This window comes from Urocitellus parryii, chromosome 4 (genome assembly GCF_045843805.1).
Source record: "Urocitellus parryii isolate mUroPar1 chromosome 4, mUroPar1.hap1, whole genome shotgun sequence".
NCBI lineage: Eukaryota > Metazoa > Chordata > Mammalia > Rodentia > Sciuridae > Urocitellus > Urocitellus parryii.
Window position 1 is genome coordinate 162908364 of NC_135534.1, and position 15986 is coordinate 162924349.

General features: G+C 35.7%; 1 protein-coding gene across 1 annotated transcript; it reads right to left on the minus strand.

Moving 5' to 3' along the window:
* Positions 1–4127: 4127 nt before the first annotated feature.
* Klhl9 (kelch like family member 9) lies at positions 4128–7408 on the minus strand. The gene has a single exon (XM_026397587.2). The coding sequence runs from the start codon at positions 6811–6813 to the stop codon at positions 4960–4962; it is 1854 nt and encodes a 617-aa protein (XP_026253372.1). The 5' UTR covers positions 6814–7408; the 3' UTR covers positions 4128–4959.
* Between the last annotated feature and the right edge of the window lie 8578 nt (positions 7409–15986).

Below are 15986 nucleotides of genomic sequence, written 5' to 3' on the forward strand. Positions count from 1 at the left end.
ATATTGAGTAAGTTGGGTAAGTTGAGAGGCATCTCTTTGTGAGCTTGGTCTGCACATAGAGGCATTCCCAAATGATAGCCATGAGACTGTTCCATATGGCTGAATAAGCTATAGGTTAAGTGGTGAATTGAATGGGAAGTATAGATATTATAGCTCAAGAAGTGAAAAAAGTGGACATTATCAGCGGAATCCATAACCTACTCCCCTTGAAGAATAAAGTAAATTAAGTTTAGGTAATGGATTAATCATGAAGAGATAGTCTTGGAGGTTAGAAAATTCTTTCCCCAATCTTTGAGCTTCAGTGATGCCTCCAAGTAAATGTGTGGGAGGAGTAGGGAAGGAAAGGTGAAGGTATGGAAAGTTTGGGGAAGTCTACTTTGTAATTTCCGTATCTAAAGAAGGGTGGAAAGATTAATGTTAAAAAGAAATGAAGTAAACACTACCTAGCATATAGAAAAAAATGTAATACTGATTTAAGCTAGGATTTCATTCTAGGTATGTTTAACATGAATTAAAAGTAGTTTTTATGGGTCACCAATTCTTGGCTGAAAGAATGTTATGGCTTCCAAGTGGTGAAGTATACTCCTTAAGTAAAAGAAAATTATTTGAACCAACAGAAGTCAACTTTCCCCCATAACCACACAAATATGTACTGTGCAAACTGGGTCTTGGGTAAAATGGAGGCAAAGAATGCTAAAACTCTGTAAGGCTCTATTGTAACAGCATTTTGGAAGATGGACCAGTGGACAGCAAGACATTCTCTAAGGAGTGACTTAGAGAAGTGACTATATACGACAAAATATCTGAAGCATGGGTCCCCTTGATGTTGTCATCAGCTCTATACTCACCTTGTTTAAATATTGTGTGTAAACTGACCGTGTTCATTCAGTTCTGTGTAGAAAAGAAATATGGGGCTGTGTGAATTTTTGATATTCCTCAGTAAAGCTCTGCTAAAAGACCACCTGTTTTCAGTCTCATCCATCCTGAGGGTAGGAATGAGAATATTTTGCTCTGAAACACTACTTTGGAGAATGAAGAAGTAGTTCAATACTTATACTGTTCACACAGCCATGAAACAGGCTTTCTTTGATTCCATGGATGGGTTAGCTGGTATTGAAGCCATTTTATCATATACGTGGGTGTTATGTATGCAATTCTCTGTTGGATTCAGTGAAACCTAGGTGGCTACAGCAGAAATTATTTAGAATATCATGAGGTTATCAGATTTACCTTTTCTTGGATATACTACATTACATCCTTAATGTGGTTAAAAAGATTTACTTTCTTTGTGATAAGACTTGCTGCTAAAAGATAAAAAAGTTTGCAGAATCCAGTTTAAAAAAAAAAAAAGCAGCAAGTAGTGTGAATGTGTAGAATCTGGATGAAATGTGGCAGATATTCTATTCACACTATATTATCAATAAAATAAAAATTCAGCAATTTAAATCTACTTTCATGTGGTATCAAAAACACATTCTTCTGAATATTTAACCTACAATTTACCAAATTAGTGTCCCTTTTCATATTTAATTATGTAACTGATATTATTGGCTAGCTTTTAACTGTCACATATCTTACAAGATTTTCTGATTTTGTTTCACTGCTATTTTGTTTAAAGGAGGCAACATTTTCCAAATCTTAACTAAATAAGGACTTTCAATTTCAACCAGCAGATGGCAGAATAACATTGCTTCTAGAAAGCAGCTGCTCAGTGATGACAAAACAGAACCAGCTATTATTTTTAAGTATATTTGGTTAATGAACACAACTTCAGCAGTTTTGCAGCATGTTCATCCTTAATGAACATCTAAATCTTCTTTTAACCACCATCCAGTCATAAATATATGCTCAACAATGGGATATTAGAGGACAAAGATCAGGTATCATAATAAGGCTCAGAGATTAAAACCTAAGTCTTATCCATAGCTCAACCAATTCCTAGAAATTCTGAAAGACTTTAGGGTAAGTTTCCCTCTCTAAACTTCAGTTTCCCATTTATCAGTGGAGTTTGTGGGGATTATTATAATTGAATTTGTAAGAAGTCTGGATTTATGTGTAAAAATGAAATGTTTTTCTTAATGCACTTGCGTTGATAATTAGGAAAAAACACAAGTTATTTTCTACTGTTTTTAGGTTAAAAAAAAAGGTAAAAGTCGTGATAGCAATTTGTATCTTTGGAAGTTGTATTTTTTTCTTTTTAATTATCTATCTTTTAGTTTAGGGCCTGGCATATTTGAAAAACTACTTGAAAATGTTAGATGTATATTATTCACTGAAATATCTTTGGCATGTGAAATCATGAATAATTTTTTATTTACTTTAGTTTCCCTGTACTCTTTATAATAGAAACAACTTATTTTTATATCAAAAAGGTTCACAAGTTCTGCTTTTTCTTTTGATACTCTTCTTTAAATATTTTTCCAGTCTAAATTTTTCCTTAAATTACCAGCTTATGAAAATAAATCTCTTTCTAGTCAATCATTTCAAAGCCACTTAAAATGTCCATCTCTGTAAGGAAGGAGTTCTAAATTTAACTAGTATTATCAGCACAGCTTCAGTCAGCTATTGTATAATTGCCAACAGATCTGTCAAGTGCAGAAAACTGGCAAGTAAAAAAATAAGAGGTGGGGTGTGTCAGGCTGGGAGGTGACGTAGATGGAGCGGTTAACTTACCTGGTTAAGCAATACTTAATTTCAAAGCAGCAGGATCAAATATAATAGAAACCGAAAATATTTTTCCAATAAAATAAAAATTTTACACAGACTAAAAAGTGAGCAGGACAATATCAACTTGGCATGTCAGAATTAGCACTGAAAAGGTAATACATCAATATTGCATTAAAAATAAATCGTAGTAGTTATCCCCAAAAGGTCAAAGAGCAAAATAGTTGGACAAGTCTGATCTCAAATATTAACTCAATGGACCTAAGTTGTTTTAAACCATAATAGATTGAAAAAAAATTAATGCAAGCAAATGCCAGTTAAATTCTATTTATTATATAAAGAGATCCTGTAACTTGGTATGAAAAACAAAGCAACTCCAATAGATATCAAAAAAAGGACATGAACATTTGACCAAAGAGGAAACATAGCTACCCAAAATACACAGATATTCATTCTCATTAATAATCAAAGAAATGATTGGGATGCCATTTCTTGCTTATTCAATACACAAAGTTACAGCAATTTCTACTTTTTCTATTTTCTAAATGTACTGAAATGTGCTATTTTAGTAATAAAAAAACTAAGTCATTAAAAAAACATAGAAAATATGAAAATTTCTGCTAATGCAGAAATCATAAAAAACATTAAAATGGATCAACTCATGTGGGCAGTAAGTAATGTTCAGATCCCTAGAAGCCAATTCCTTTTGCTTTGTTTCCTGAGTTTTATTATGGAATCGTCAATAAAGAGAAAATTGTTCTTGTTTATACCCTGATAACTCCCAGCTATAGGACTATATAGATACAGATATTTAGGTCTATCTATATAATTTTTTTTTTTCTTCAAGTAGACAATTATTCCAGGAAAGCACTTCAGAATCACTGATTTCAGAGGACTACTTGTTGGTAAAGTCCTATTAAAATTTCCCTATGTAATCTCAACTAGTTGGTATACTCTTTGATATTAAAGATCTAGTTTAGGTCTGCCTCTTGCAAGGCAATAGTGTTTTTACATTAGACTTTCTGTAGATGGCTTCTTAGGGAATCTGAAGTTGGTCCTGTCCTTGAGACATAGCTGAAAGGACATTTTTCTGATTTGATGCAGAAGAGAGTGTATCTCCTGCTTGCTCAGACCACAGCCTTGAGGCAGATAACACAGCTCAATATGCACATGGGCCAGAGCAGCACCAGGACAATCAACCCAAATTACAAAATAATCCTGTCAGAATGACTAAGTTGGGAGACTGAATTTAAAATCCTATAGCTGCACAGAATCCTTCCATCTTTGCTTTTTTTGTGTCATAAATTTTACTGAAAAGATAGAAAGCAGAGCAACTGACCAAGCAAAATCTGAAAACATTTTTTACTAAATAATCAGTATAAAAGCAACTCTACAGGGAAAAAAAAAAAAAAAAAAAAAAAAAAAAATATATATATATATATATATATATACACAAGCAGAAAATGTAAGTTTCATCTGAAGTAACAGTTAAGTTTAATGACAAATCTGGTTGCCAATTTAATACGTTGTAGCCCTTAGCTATCTAACTGCTATATATGACTACAACATTCTGTGGTAACGAATTCCCATTTAAATAAAAACTGCTACTGTGTGAAATAAAAAAAATATTAAGAACAATTTTACTATAGTTTAAGTGTTAATTTTTTTCTACATACGCAAAATTCTATGTGTGTATTTATACAAATATGCATGAATGTGTGCATGTTTGTGTTTAATCTCCTTTTCTTTTTCTATAGATTCCAAATCCTGACTTAGTGCTTCTTCTTCTGGTAAATCTTTTTACTTACTATTTCTTCTGTCTGTCTAAGAAACTATATTCGGAATACAACCACCCAACCTGAACAGTTGACTGATATGCCAAAAACCATGCAAAGAGGAAGCTAACAACACTTGACAACCTTTTGTGTATTAATTTAGAGTAAGTGGCTTCCCTCTGATGTTTTTCAGTCAGATGAAAACTTTCAACTCTGAAGTACAATGGGCATAATTATACATTTACTACAGTGACCTACAATTTAACTAATGTAACACCACAAAAATACATCTAATTTAACATTTTTCTATGTTCTTTTTTTTCGGGTGTTAAAACAGCTGGATATGCTTAATACATTTTCAGAATGCATTGCTAACCATTTGACAAACATACTAAGCCAAACAAGACAAATAACATAAGTTACCTTTTTTGTCAAATAACTGTATCAATCATTATAAGATACAATTAAAGGGAAGTATGTCATCACCCATGATGCACTGCAAAGGTATTACACCTTGGATCTAAGAATGATCTGATGGTGCTGAAAGAGGCGATTCTCTAGAAGGTGACCCAGGGTTTTCTTCAGGTGGAAAAACTGTGAGGGTACAAGCTCGAATGCCACCAAGTGACTCTGGAAGATCAAAAACTTTATGCCACTCATCCTTTTCTGGGTCATATTTCTGGACAATTTCTACCATACAGCGATTATTCCAAGAATATCCACCAACAACATAGATTTTATTTTCAAAAACAGCAACTCCAACATCACTTTGACCTCTTAACATAGCAGCAATTGGTGTCCACTGGTCAAGGGTTGGTGAATAGTATTCACAGCTTAGAACATCATCGTAATCACTTGTTCCTCGGAAATGGTTGCCACCAATGACATAGAGCTTGTCTCCAACTGTACACATGCAATGCAGACCTCTGACTGTAGTCATTGGAGCCTTCTGTGTCCATTTATCTGTATCTGGGTCGAAACACATGAGCTCATTTTGAAAGGTGTCATGGGTAATTCCTCCTGAAATATACATTAAGCCTCCATACACTGTTCCAGCATGGCCATAGTGTGGTTCACTCATTTTTGCAACATAGCTCCATTCATTCATTCGTGGATTGTAACATTCTACTGTGGCCAATTCACCAGCTGCACTGCGCCCACCAACTGCATACAAATGTCCTTTGAGGGCACTCAAGTGGAAGAATGTACGCTTTTCATTTAATGATGCCACCTGCATCCATTTATTATACCGAGGATCAAATCTGAAAACTGTATCAACAGCAGTTTTTCCTTTCGTATCGTAATTACTCTGACCACCAACTACATAGAGGAAGTTTCCAATGACAGCAATGCCATGCTGGTAACGAGGAGCATCCATGGGAGCTAAAGATCTCCACTCCTGTGCCCTTTCATCATACATTCGTAATTCTTTACTAACAACCAGCTGCTGCCTCAAAACTCCTCCTAATGTAACCAAGTGGGTGGAGTCAGACCGAATGGCAGTTCTGTCTGACTGCATCACTGGCTGCATATATGGCATCATTTGGTAATTGCTGGCTTCCAAAAGCAAATTCACGCAGGTATTGTCTGTTCTCATGAAATCTACTGTCTGCACATAGTTGATGAGGTCCTGTGGTGACATTAGTGGAAATCGAATATTCTTCATTAATTTTGCAGCATAATCCATTCGAGGATCTTCCAACCTCAGCCAGCGGCAGGCAGCCTTGAAGAGTTCAAGTTCAGTACAGTGCTTAAGACTATTACTGGAAAGTACAAAGGCAAGCCGTTCAAAAGGGAGTTTTAGAAATTCCCCTGTATTCAATAAAGCAGGAAAGTTCTTCAGGATGAAATTATTAACATATTTATCCACTTCTATAAGATTGTAGGTGTTAGCAATTCGTCCAACTTCAACACAGTTATCTAAAGAAACTCCTGATATAAGAAAGACTTTACAGAAGTCCAAAACAGGTAAAATTTGTAAAAAGCTGGCAGCTTCAAGTGTGTCCTGAAGATTGTCCATATTAAGAGAAAGTTTTGCAGTATAAATAAAATCAATGATTTTTTTCAGACCAACCTTGTTCACTCCATGAAGCTTAATGCACATTAAATCTTGTTCTTTCATCCCACCAGTGAACATTGCCTTGAAATAATCACTAGCAGATGCCATCATAGCTCTGTGGACAGGGAAGATTTCATCTCCATCACCAGGTACCAGAGTCACATCACAAAGCAATCCTTCTATTCTAAGCTGATCAAAGCCTTGCAATACCACCGAACTATGAGTATTGCTGGTAAAAAATCGTGTGGTTCCAGCCTTGCAAGGCTGCAAGTGGGCAGAGACGCCCATTTCTCCGTTACCAAGGGACACTTTCATGTGAAAGCCTTGCTCGTGCACGGAGATGTATGTCAGACAAAGAAGTTAGAACCTGAACGTTTTACAGGAAACGACTATGTCCAAAGAGCAGGCAAGCTCGCTTTCCTTATCAAGGGCAAGCAGTCACTGCGGCACCTCTCCGGACACACCAGTCACTCATCCACAGAAAACTGTCCTGGAAGCAGGACCACAATGAGCTGTGGACCTCAAATCTGATTGTTAGGTTGATGATTCATCACCTGAAGCCAGTTAAATGACCCGGTTCACCTCGTCCGGCCTGAGCCGCCGCGCCTTCAACAGTTGCGCCCGGAGCCAAGGGGGAGGCGCTGCCACGTACTGCGTCTCCGAGGCTCGTCGGTGGCGAGGCCGGGCACCTCAGCGAGCGGCCCGCTGCGCCTTCCGTTGTCACTGGAGCGTCACCGCGGCCACCAGCGTATCTTCAAGCAAGGGCCTGGAACACGGGCCTGGACCTGGGTCTGGAACACGGGCCTAATCCCTTACACCAAGCCGGTCCTTCCGGAAAGGCCTAGTCCCAGGATCCCCCGGGCTAGGAGCGGCTGCACTGCTACGGCGCCTGCGCGGCTGCCAGGCCTTGCTGGTGGGCGAGAGTGGGGGAAGGGGCGTGCGCGGAAGGCTGGGAGGGCGGGGCGGGGCTGGGGGGGAGGAAGTGATGCTGGGTGGGCGGAAGGCCAGCGTCTGAGCGCTCCAGCTTGTGAGAGTGCCTGGGCCTCTGAGTGACTGCGTGTACTTTAGGCTGCGCCTTTGCTAGTTTTCTAGGTGTCTGAGCCCTTCTCTCTTGCCAAGTGCATGCTTTTTCTTTAAGATTTACACTTCTTGGCTTCTGCCTTTAAATAACAATAAAGGGCAGCTTTTGTACAAATTGAGAAGAAATCTGGCGGAAGGGGAGGAAGTTGCAAGAGGATGCTTACATTTATTTCTCCAGAAAACACTTCATAATTTTTGTCCCACGCAATTTAATTCATAATCACTTTAATTATAATTTTGGTTCATATTTTCCAAATTTTTTAATTCACTTAAAAAACAGTATTTATCTTTCAACCAAATTGTAGTCATAGTATGTAAATACATTCTAGATTTTTGGCTTGCAGTGCAAAGCCCTGCCATCTTAAATAATTTCTAATGCTTTTGTTTTCCTTTCACCACTTTTCAATGGCTATACAATTTTCCAATTACTGTGTACTGTAATTTACTCCGCCTATTATTTGTTCCTTCCTATATGCTTACTTGTCCTTGGTTGTTTTATAGAATCTATAATGTTTCTAGAATTGGGACTCTAAATTTAACTTTTTTTTGATAGCATTTGATAGACTATTCAGTCAGTATTTCCAAAATATCATCACTGACAATATTTGAGTGTGCATTTTCCATCTGCTGTTTTTCTCTTTGTGGATATTTTATTAACTTGCATTTCTTCAATTATGAGCAAATTTAAGTTCTGACATAGGAATGAATGTATACTTGGACACAGTGTTTTTGCAACATTTCCAAAGTTTCAATTTATTACTGTTTTCAATCCTTCTGAAGTTTCTTTACATGTATCCATGTAAAGGTCAAGAATACAGTTACATATTTTTATTATACTTCCTCATTTTTATGGAAACAATAGCATACCGTATACATACTCTTCTGCACCTTACTTTGTTTACTACAAGATCTTCCAGAATTAGTATACACAGAGCTTTTTTTTTTTTTTTGTATTTTTAAACTATTGTGTTGTTGTCTACTGACCTACTGTGCCATAAATTATTTAACCAGTCTCCTGTTGATGAACATTTACTCAATTTCCATTTTTCCCCTTTTGTTTCTGGTAGATGTCAGCAAGGTCCAGAAGACTTAGACCACCACAAGATGCTCCTGCAGATCTTCAACCTGTTCAGCCCAAGAGGTTGCTTGAAATGACTGGCCTGGAGAATTCCATATTGGGAAGTCCTGGAGATCTGCTTGTGCAGGAGTTGAGGGTGGAAGGATTCTCTTGAGCCATAATGACTCCTTACTAGCTGTGAATCAGTCTCCATCAGGAAAAGGAAGAAGAAATCCACATGTCTTCCCCAAAGACAGTCCATAAGACTTAATAGCTCAGGAATCAGATCTTAAGGATTATGAGGGACAGATATACTTCATACTCCCACATTTAGTCATTTCAAAATACTGTTTTTTCTGACTTTATCATTAAATTAAATGAATAAAATTTATCACAACAGTTGGTGGTATTAATTCTGTGTTAAAACATTCAGTCCTTAGCATCATCAGACCAACATAGATAACATAATTAATTTATTCATGTACTTAGCTCTTGATTCTGATGCATTTATTGTATTTCAGCGTTTTTGCATGTATGATATCATGTTTACCTTTACATTGTATTAATTACATAAAAGCATCATCTTTATTGTTTTAAATTTTTCTCTTTATTATTTGAAGTATTACTTTCATGTCTTTTTGCATTTGTCTATTCTTGACAACTGAATAAGAGGGCTGATTTTACATCCTAAAGTGAAGAAAGGAAATTTAGTTTGTTCATTAATTTCTTACAAGTAACACTTGTACAACTGTCTTTGGGGTAAAAGAAAACAATTTCAGCTCTTCTGGAATTTTCCTCTTCCTCGAGCTTTTCTTCTTTTTTTGAAGGAGACATAAACATATTACTCAATTAATTTTAACTTCATTATATGCTAACTTTGTAGGCCTACGAAAAGGTCTTCTGTCATCAGAAACTGAAGATGCAGAGACTCAGACTTGACAATTGAACATATAGTTGGGGAATTTAGAGAGTGCTTTATCTAGAGACATTAATTTATGGATCTGGGGGAATGAATGAAGTCTCATAGAAAGTAAGTAGAGATTGAGGAGAAGATCAAAACCTGAATCTTGGAGACTTTCATTTTGAAATATAGGAAAGTGAATGAAAATTTGCAAAGCCCACTGAAACAGAATGGTAGCATAAGAGGAGAGCAGCCAGGAGAAAGTCATGATAAGAGGTGCTTTATGAAGAGCTGTTTTTAAGATATGATGTCTTATATTCAGAAAAAGCAAAGACTAGTTTGACAGATTTAATTCAGCAGAATCCAGGATGGAATACACTAAGGTAAACAAGAGGAAAGATATGAATGAATGACCAAATGGATAGAAATTTCTTTTGAGAAGTTTATCTATGAAAGGAAAGGGAAATAGGGTAGCTCCTAGGGAAAAAATGTGTGTAGTATTATTGATATAATTTTTGTAACCTTTTTACAAACTTTTCTTAAAGGATAGATTGCAAGGAATAAATGTTGTACAAGCATATACTATCAGCATTTTATTTCTTTTATAAAATAGGTTAAAATATCTATTAATGTGATTAACAGAGTAAAATGTCCAATAGTTGTTCAATAGTTCTTAGATACTATTGGGTTACAACACTTGGCATTTTATTGTTTTCAATTTTTAATTATCTTTATTTGGGTTTTATGTTAATGACATTAACTGTAGTTTTGTGTTATTCTTATAGATTATGCTTTTATACTTCCTTATTTCTTAAAAAGTGAATATAAACCTTTTATGCAGATGGTAGCAATATTTCTGTGATGCACTCTGTCAATTTTATGTTTGCTAACAACTGTTCATTTTCTTTATATTTTCCCCTAGTGCCAGAATATTGAGCATATAGAACAAATCCCCATTCTCATGATCTGTTGAACTTACAAATTATCAATTCTTTTTTATATTTTAAATTTTTCAAAGTTACTTTTACATTCAATTATATTTTCATCTATCTATGAGAGTCTAAATTGATATTTTGTCTAGATTACCAGGAATTATCTTTTTACCATTTATTAAAATTTCTCTTCCTTATTACCATTTAAAATACCCTTAATTCTAAACTTCACTACTACATATAATCCAACAATTTATGGGATTAATTTCTTTATTACTATTGGGCCACTTGCTTTTCCTCACTGTCACCGTGTTTATTTTGTTGCTGTTTTATAATATAGTACATTTTTTTTGGTAAGGCTAATAATGTATGAAGTTTTCCTTTATATTCTCTGATATTTTCTGGTTAACTTTAGAATTGACCTATAATGGTCAACATCAATTTAAAACTAAATCAAAAAGCTTCTTTCATCAGATGGAAAGTGGAACTGGATCAGAGATTTTTTTTCCTTCTGGAAAATTTAAGGTAAAGAACAAAAAAGTAAACTAAAACCAGCAGAAAATACAAATGTCGCCACCAAAAATACAAGCCCTTCAACAATAAGGAAGAATAATTCTGAAAATAAGAAAACAAATTCAAAGCAATCACAGAAATCCTACATATTAAAAATCATATGTGACTGTGGTATTCTGCATGGAATGTGGTATTCTGCATGGAACTCCTTTTCTCAGAGGTAACTCAACTTCCTTGAGCTTCAGTTTTCTCAGATGGTAAATGGAATACAAAATATGAGTGCATTTAAAACCATTTAGGATAGTTCCTTCTTCAGAATTAGCTGCTAATAAATATGGGTATTTATTTTCTCAATGTAAATCTACATGAGAATATTACATTTCCTTTTTTTTTTCTGTCAAATAGTGTAAAAACTGTACCATCTTTTTCTCCATAGCTGGATGACCAAGTGTGTGTGTGTGTGTATGTGTGTGTGTGTGTGTGTGTGTGTGTGTGTTATTTTCACTTGAATTCTGGTAAGAATCTTCAAGACTAAAAAAATAGTTTTACATCATATTAAAAAGTATGTCTGACATATTCAGTCAGCACAGGGGCTTGAATCAGAATTAGATATTTTGAGGAATCTTGGGGTTGAATGGGAAAGACATATTATATTTTACTAATTCTGAAACCCAGCACGCTCCGGGCATCTGCTGCTTTCCTGGATCTGTTCTCTTACTTCCACATTGCAGTAGTTTCCTTCTCCAAGGTAGAAATGCTGGCCATCCTCATCCTTCACTCTTCACCTGTGCAGGCAGTCTTACACAGCTGCTTCCTTTTCTGTCGTGCGTTATGGCTTGAAGTTTCCCATATAGGCACATATAGAAAGTACAAGTTGAATAATACTTCTAGGTTTTGCAAAAACATATATAAAAGTAGTCGCCCTTTAATTTTTTTTTTTTTTTTTTTGAATATGAGAGCAACCACTTAGTTTAGAGGAAACAGCAGGATATGGTTACTGAGATTACGCCCTCTCTAGGAACAGCGGCCCCTGGTGGCCACGTGTGGTAGGGCCTGAGACCAGGTCTGAGGATCAGCTTCAGATTTAGGAAAGTTCTTTTCTGGGGGAAAATTTTCTCCATAGCTGAAAAGAGAACTTTTGAGCCAGAAATTAACCCCAATATGGGGATAATCCTATTGTCATAGTCTTTGTTACAAAGAGAAAGGGTCTTCAGACTTAAGGAGGATGTAGCATATTTGGGCCACAGGCAGCTATGGAGAGAGAAAAAGGAGTCAAAATGTGATTCCTTCCTCCAGCCTGTTGTGAAGACACTAGATTCCTGGTGAATGACACCCCACCATACACACACCTGCCATCTGACACTAGAAAGTGGGTGGAGCCTGAAAATCTGAAGAGTTTTGAGTACAATCATATTTTGAGTACATGTCCTATTGAATGTCTCTTTTTGTCTTGGTTTCACAAATTCACTTTTTGCAATAGGTCTCTTGACTATAAGAAAATATATTCATCATAGCTTGCATAAGGATTACAACATCACTTTCCACCTCTGACACCATGTTAAAAAAGAGCAGTCTTGCTCCATATCCGCCTGGAAATTTCCTAATCACCCCTTACGAAAAACCTAGCTAATTACTACATCTTTCTTAAACCCTAATTCCTTGGCAGAGTTAACTCATAGCACTAAAGATGTCTAGAGATGGCCACAGCTGATTTTAAAGCACTAATTACCCTGTGCTAGAATTAGTGGCATGTTCCTGTTCTGTCTTGTCCCTGAAAGATGAGAGAACTGTGAAGGGGAGGTCTCTGATTCACTTCAAACAGATTCCAGTGAATAGTTTGATGGCTCTTACCTAATTAAAATACACCATTAACCTTCTGGCTCTCCTTACCTCAAACCTATGTTTTTATAGAGTTACCATATTAAAAGATAATATTAACCTGCACAAGTACATTACTGAGCAAAACAGAATTTAATGACTACACATGTATTTCTTTCTTTCTTTTTTTGTGGTACTAGGGGTTGAACCCAGAGTCTTGTGCATGGAAGGCAGGCACTCTACCAACTGAGCTATATCCCCAGCCCAATACATGTATTTTGATGGCTAAAGAATTTACTGAAGCCATGCAAGTTTTAAGGAAAATGGATCTCAAAATATTGCATGCAGTCAGGCAATTAGCTTGTCTTTGCCAGATGAACTGTAAACTTGCTGACTGGGCCCTGTCCTTAGTCTTTCTATCAACTTGCTGCATAATTTGTGCAATTGTCTTCATCTTTATAAGAAGATGAAGTATAGTTTTTCAACTTTGAAAAATCTCATTGAGCTATTGTGAGAATTTATTGAGTAAATTATATAAAGCATCAGGGGCCCAGTAATCATAGCTGTGATGATTATTATCATCATAATTAATTGTGTTGATCTCATAATGAATAATCAGAAATAGTAACAAATACTACCACTTTATAATAGTAATAACAAATAAAAATTCTTAACAATGATGATGATAATAAATATTCATGGAACAAAAGAATCAGCTAGAAGTCAGGAACAAGAGGCAAGAGAGAGGCATTTGAAGGAGAAGAAAAAAGCACTTTGCAGAGCAACTGTTATGAACGTGACCTTGAAGACATGATGGTGAATGAATACTTGCTAGTGTTTTTATAATTCTACAAATATATACATACTGATATTTTAAAAATGTAATCAATTTCAATAAATCAATTCTCCTTGACCACAAGAGATCAATTCCCAGTTCCTATCCCTTCCCAAGTTTTAACCTCTGTTTGAAGATTGTTGACTATCTTCATAGTTTATACACATCTATAAAATATTTGTTGTGTAAGTTTTAACATATGTGATGTTATATCATAAACATCCTTCAACAGTTCACTTTTAAATGTAATTTTCACCTATAAAATTTTTTTACTGCAGTACACAAGTTCAAATTTATGTATGTGAGAGAATATAATTTAATTAAATATTTGACTAAGCATACGCATATTTAACATATGGTATCCTAACAATGCTGAAATAAATCCTTTTTCTCCATGAGAGACTGCATGTATGTCTGGTTACCTAGAAGTAAAATTGCTTAGTCAAATTGTATATGCATATTTACTGACAGCTGTCCCTTATAAGGCTCTAATAATTTCCATTCAAAACAGTGCAAAAATATATTTGTAATGCTATATTTTTACCAATGTTTTTACAGTTGATTCTTTGAATTTACTTTTGTGTTGGTCACTATTCAGTTAGAAAAATAGAAATGGTATCAATTATGTTAATAGATTTGATATAGGAAATTGGATAAACAGATGTTTGTGATCTGAAAAAGTACTACTCCCAAGACTGGGTGGGGAAGACAATGAGAAAAATGTGGCCTGTCATGATGCACAAGCTCAAAAGAGGAACTGAGATTGTTCTGAGGACAGGAAGCCCCTTACTGAGGCTGGGATCCATGGAGCTTAGAGGAGGGAGGTTTGAGAGCTGGGACTCAGGCCTCAGGAAAGAGGGCCCTACCCAGATGTTATGGTGTCTGAATTGCCAAGGAGAGGCATGAGGCATGCAGTGCAAAGTTTGAGAGGAGGCCTGTGTATGGAAAATGCTAGAAGTTGGAGCCAACAGCTGTGATAGAAGTGACATGGATAGAAACAGGGAATTTAAAGAAAGAGCTTGTTTTGGTCCCTGTATCTCGTCTTCCATGGAGTTAGTCATTCTGTCTCTCTCTCTCTCTCTTTCTATCTCTCTCTCTTTCTCTCATCTGGGAATTGAATCTAGGGGCTCTCTATCATTGAGTTACATCCCCATCCTTTTTTATTTTTACCTTGAGACATGGTCTTGCCAAGTTGTGCAGGCTGGCCTCAAACTTGTGATCCTCCTGCCTCAGCCTCCTGAATTGCTGGGATTACTGGTGTGTGCTACCACTCTTGGTTTAGTTAACAATTCTTTTGTTTGTTTGTTTGTTACTGGGGGTTGAACTCGAGGCACTTGACCACTGAGCCACATCCCCAGCCCTATTTTGTATTTTATTTAGAGACAGGGTCTCACTGAGTTGCTTAGCTCCTTGCTATTGCTCAGGCTGGCTTAGAACTCAAGATCCTCTTGCCTCAGCCTCCTGAGCCACTGGGATTATAGGTATGTGATATCGAACCCAGGTAGTTAACAATTCTTTGTTAATAATATAAAGGTATATTATTAATCCAACAATTGTAAATAGATGAAAGATATTGGGAGACAGTTTTCTCATTGAAGGTGGAGGGTACAGATAAGCAATGAGAGAATGCTATAATAATTCATTTATTAAAAACTTCTGTCTACTATATTAGCATTCTATACATTATTTATCTTAAATCTAAATACCATATATAAATTGCCTTGAGGGATTAGGTACCATAATAATCTGGTTCCCTACTTTTTCCTTTTGTCACATTATTTTTACTATTGTCATTATAGACACAATTTTGTAGTGGAGATAGACTGCCACATATTCCTCTATTCTTTAGTATAACATAATTCCTTGCATTTCCTCATTAAATATTTTATTGGCATTGTAGAGCATCAATTTCATGACAATCATAAACTCTGGGAGATGCACATAGAACCAAATTAAAATGAATATAATAGCCTTTGATGGAAGAGTAAACTTCTTTTCCCTAATAGCTAAAGAATAAAATAAGGTGAAAATAAAAAAATGTAAAATGGCATCTAACAATAAAAGGAAGACAATGAAGCAAGAGATTGCATGTGATGTGGGTTTAAAGCATATTTTAAAACTTAGCAGAATTCCAAAATATGAAACTTAAACAATAATGAATATAGGATTCTGATTTGAATCTAGATTCAGTCAGGATATATGTGTGGTCTTGAGAAATTCACTAACTTCTCTCTGAATTTCATATGTTCTCAATCATAAAATAAAGGGGAAATATATCTAGAATTAATATATTAAACAAACCTTAGCAAAGTATCTTTCATAAGAGACGGCTTTCACAGAGAGATAGAAGGG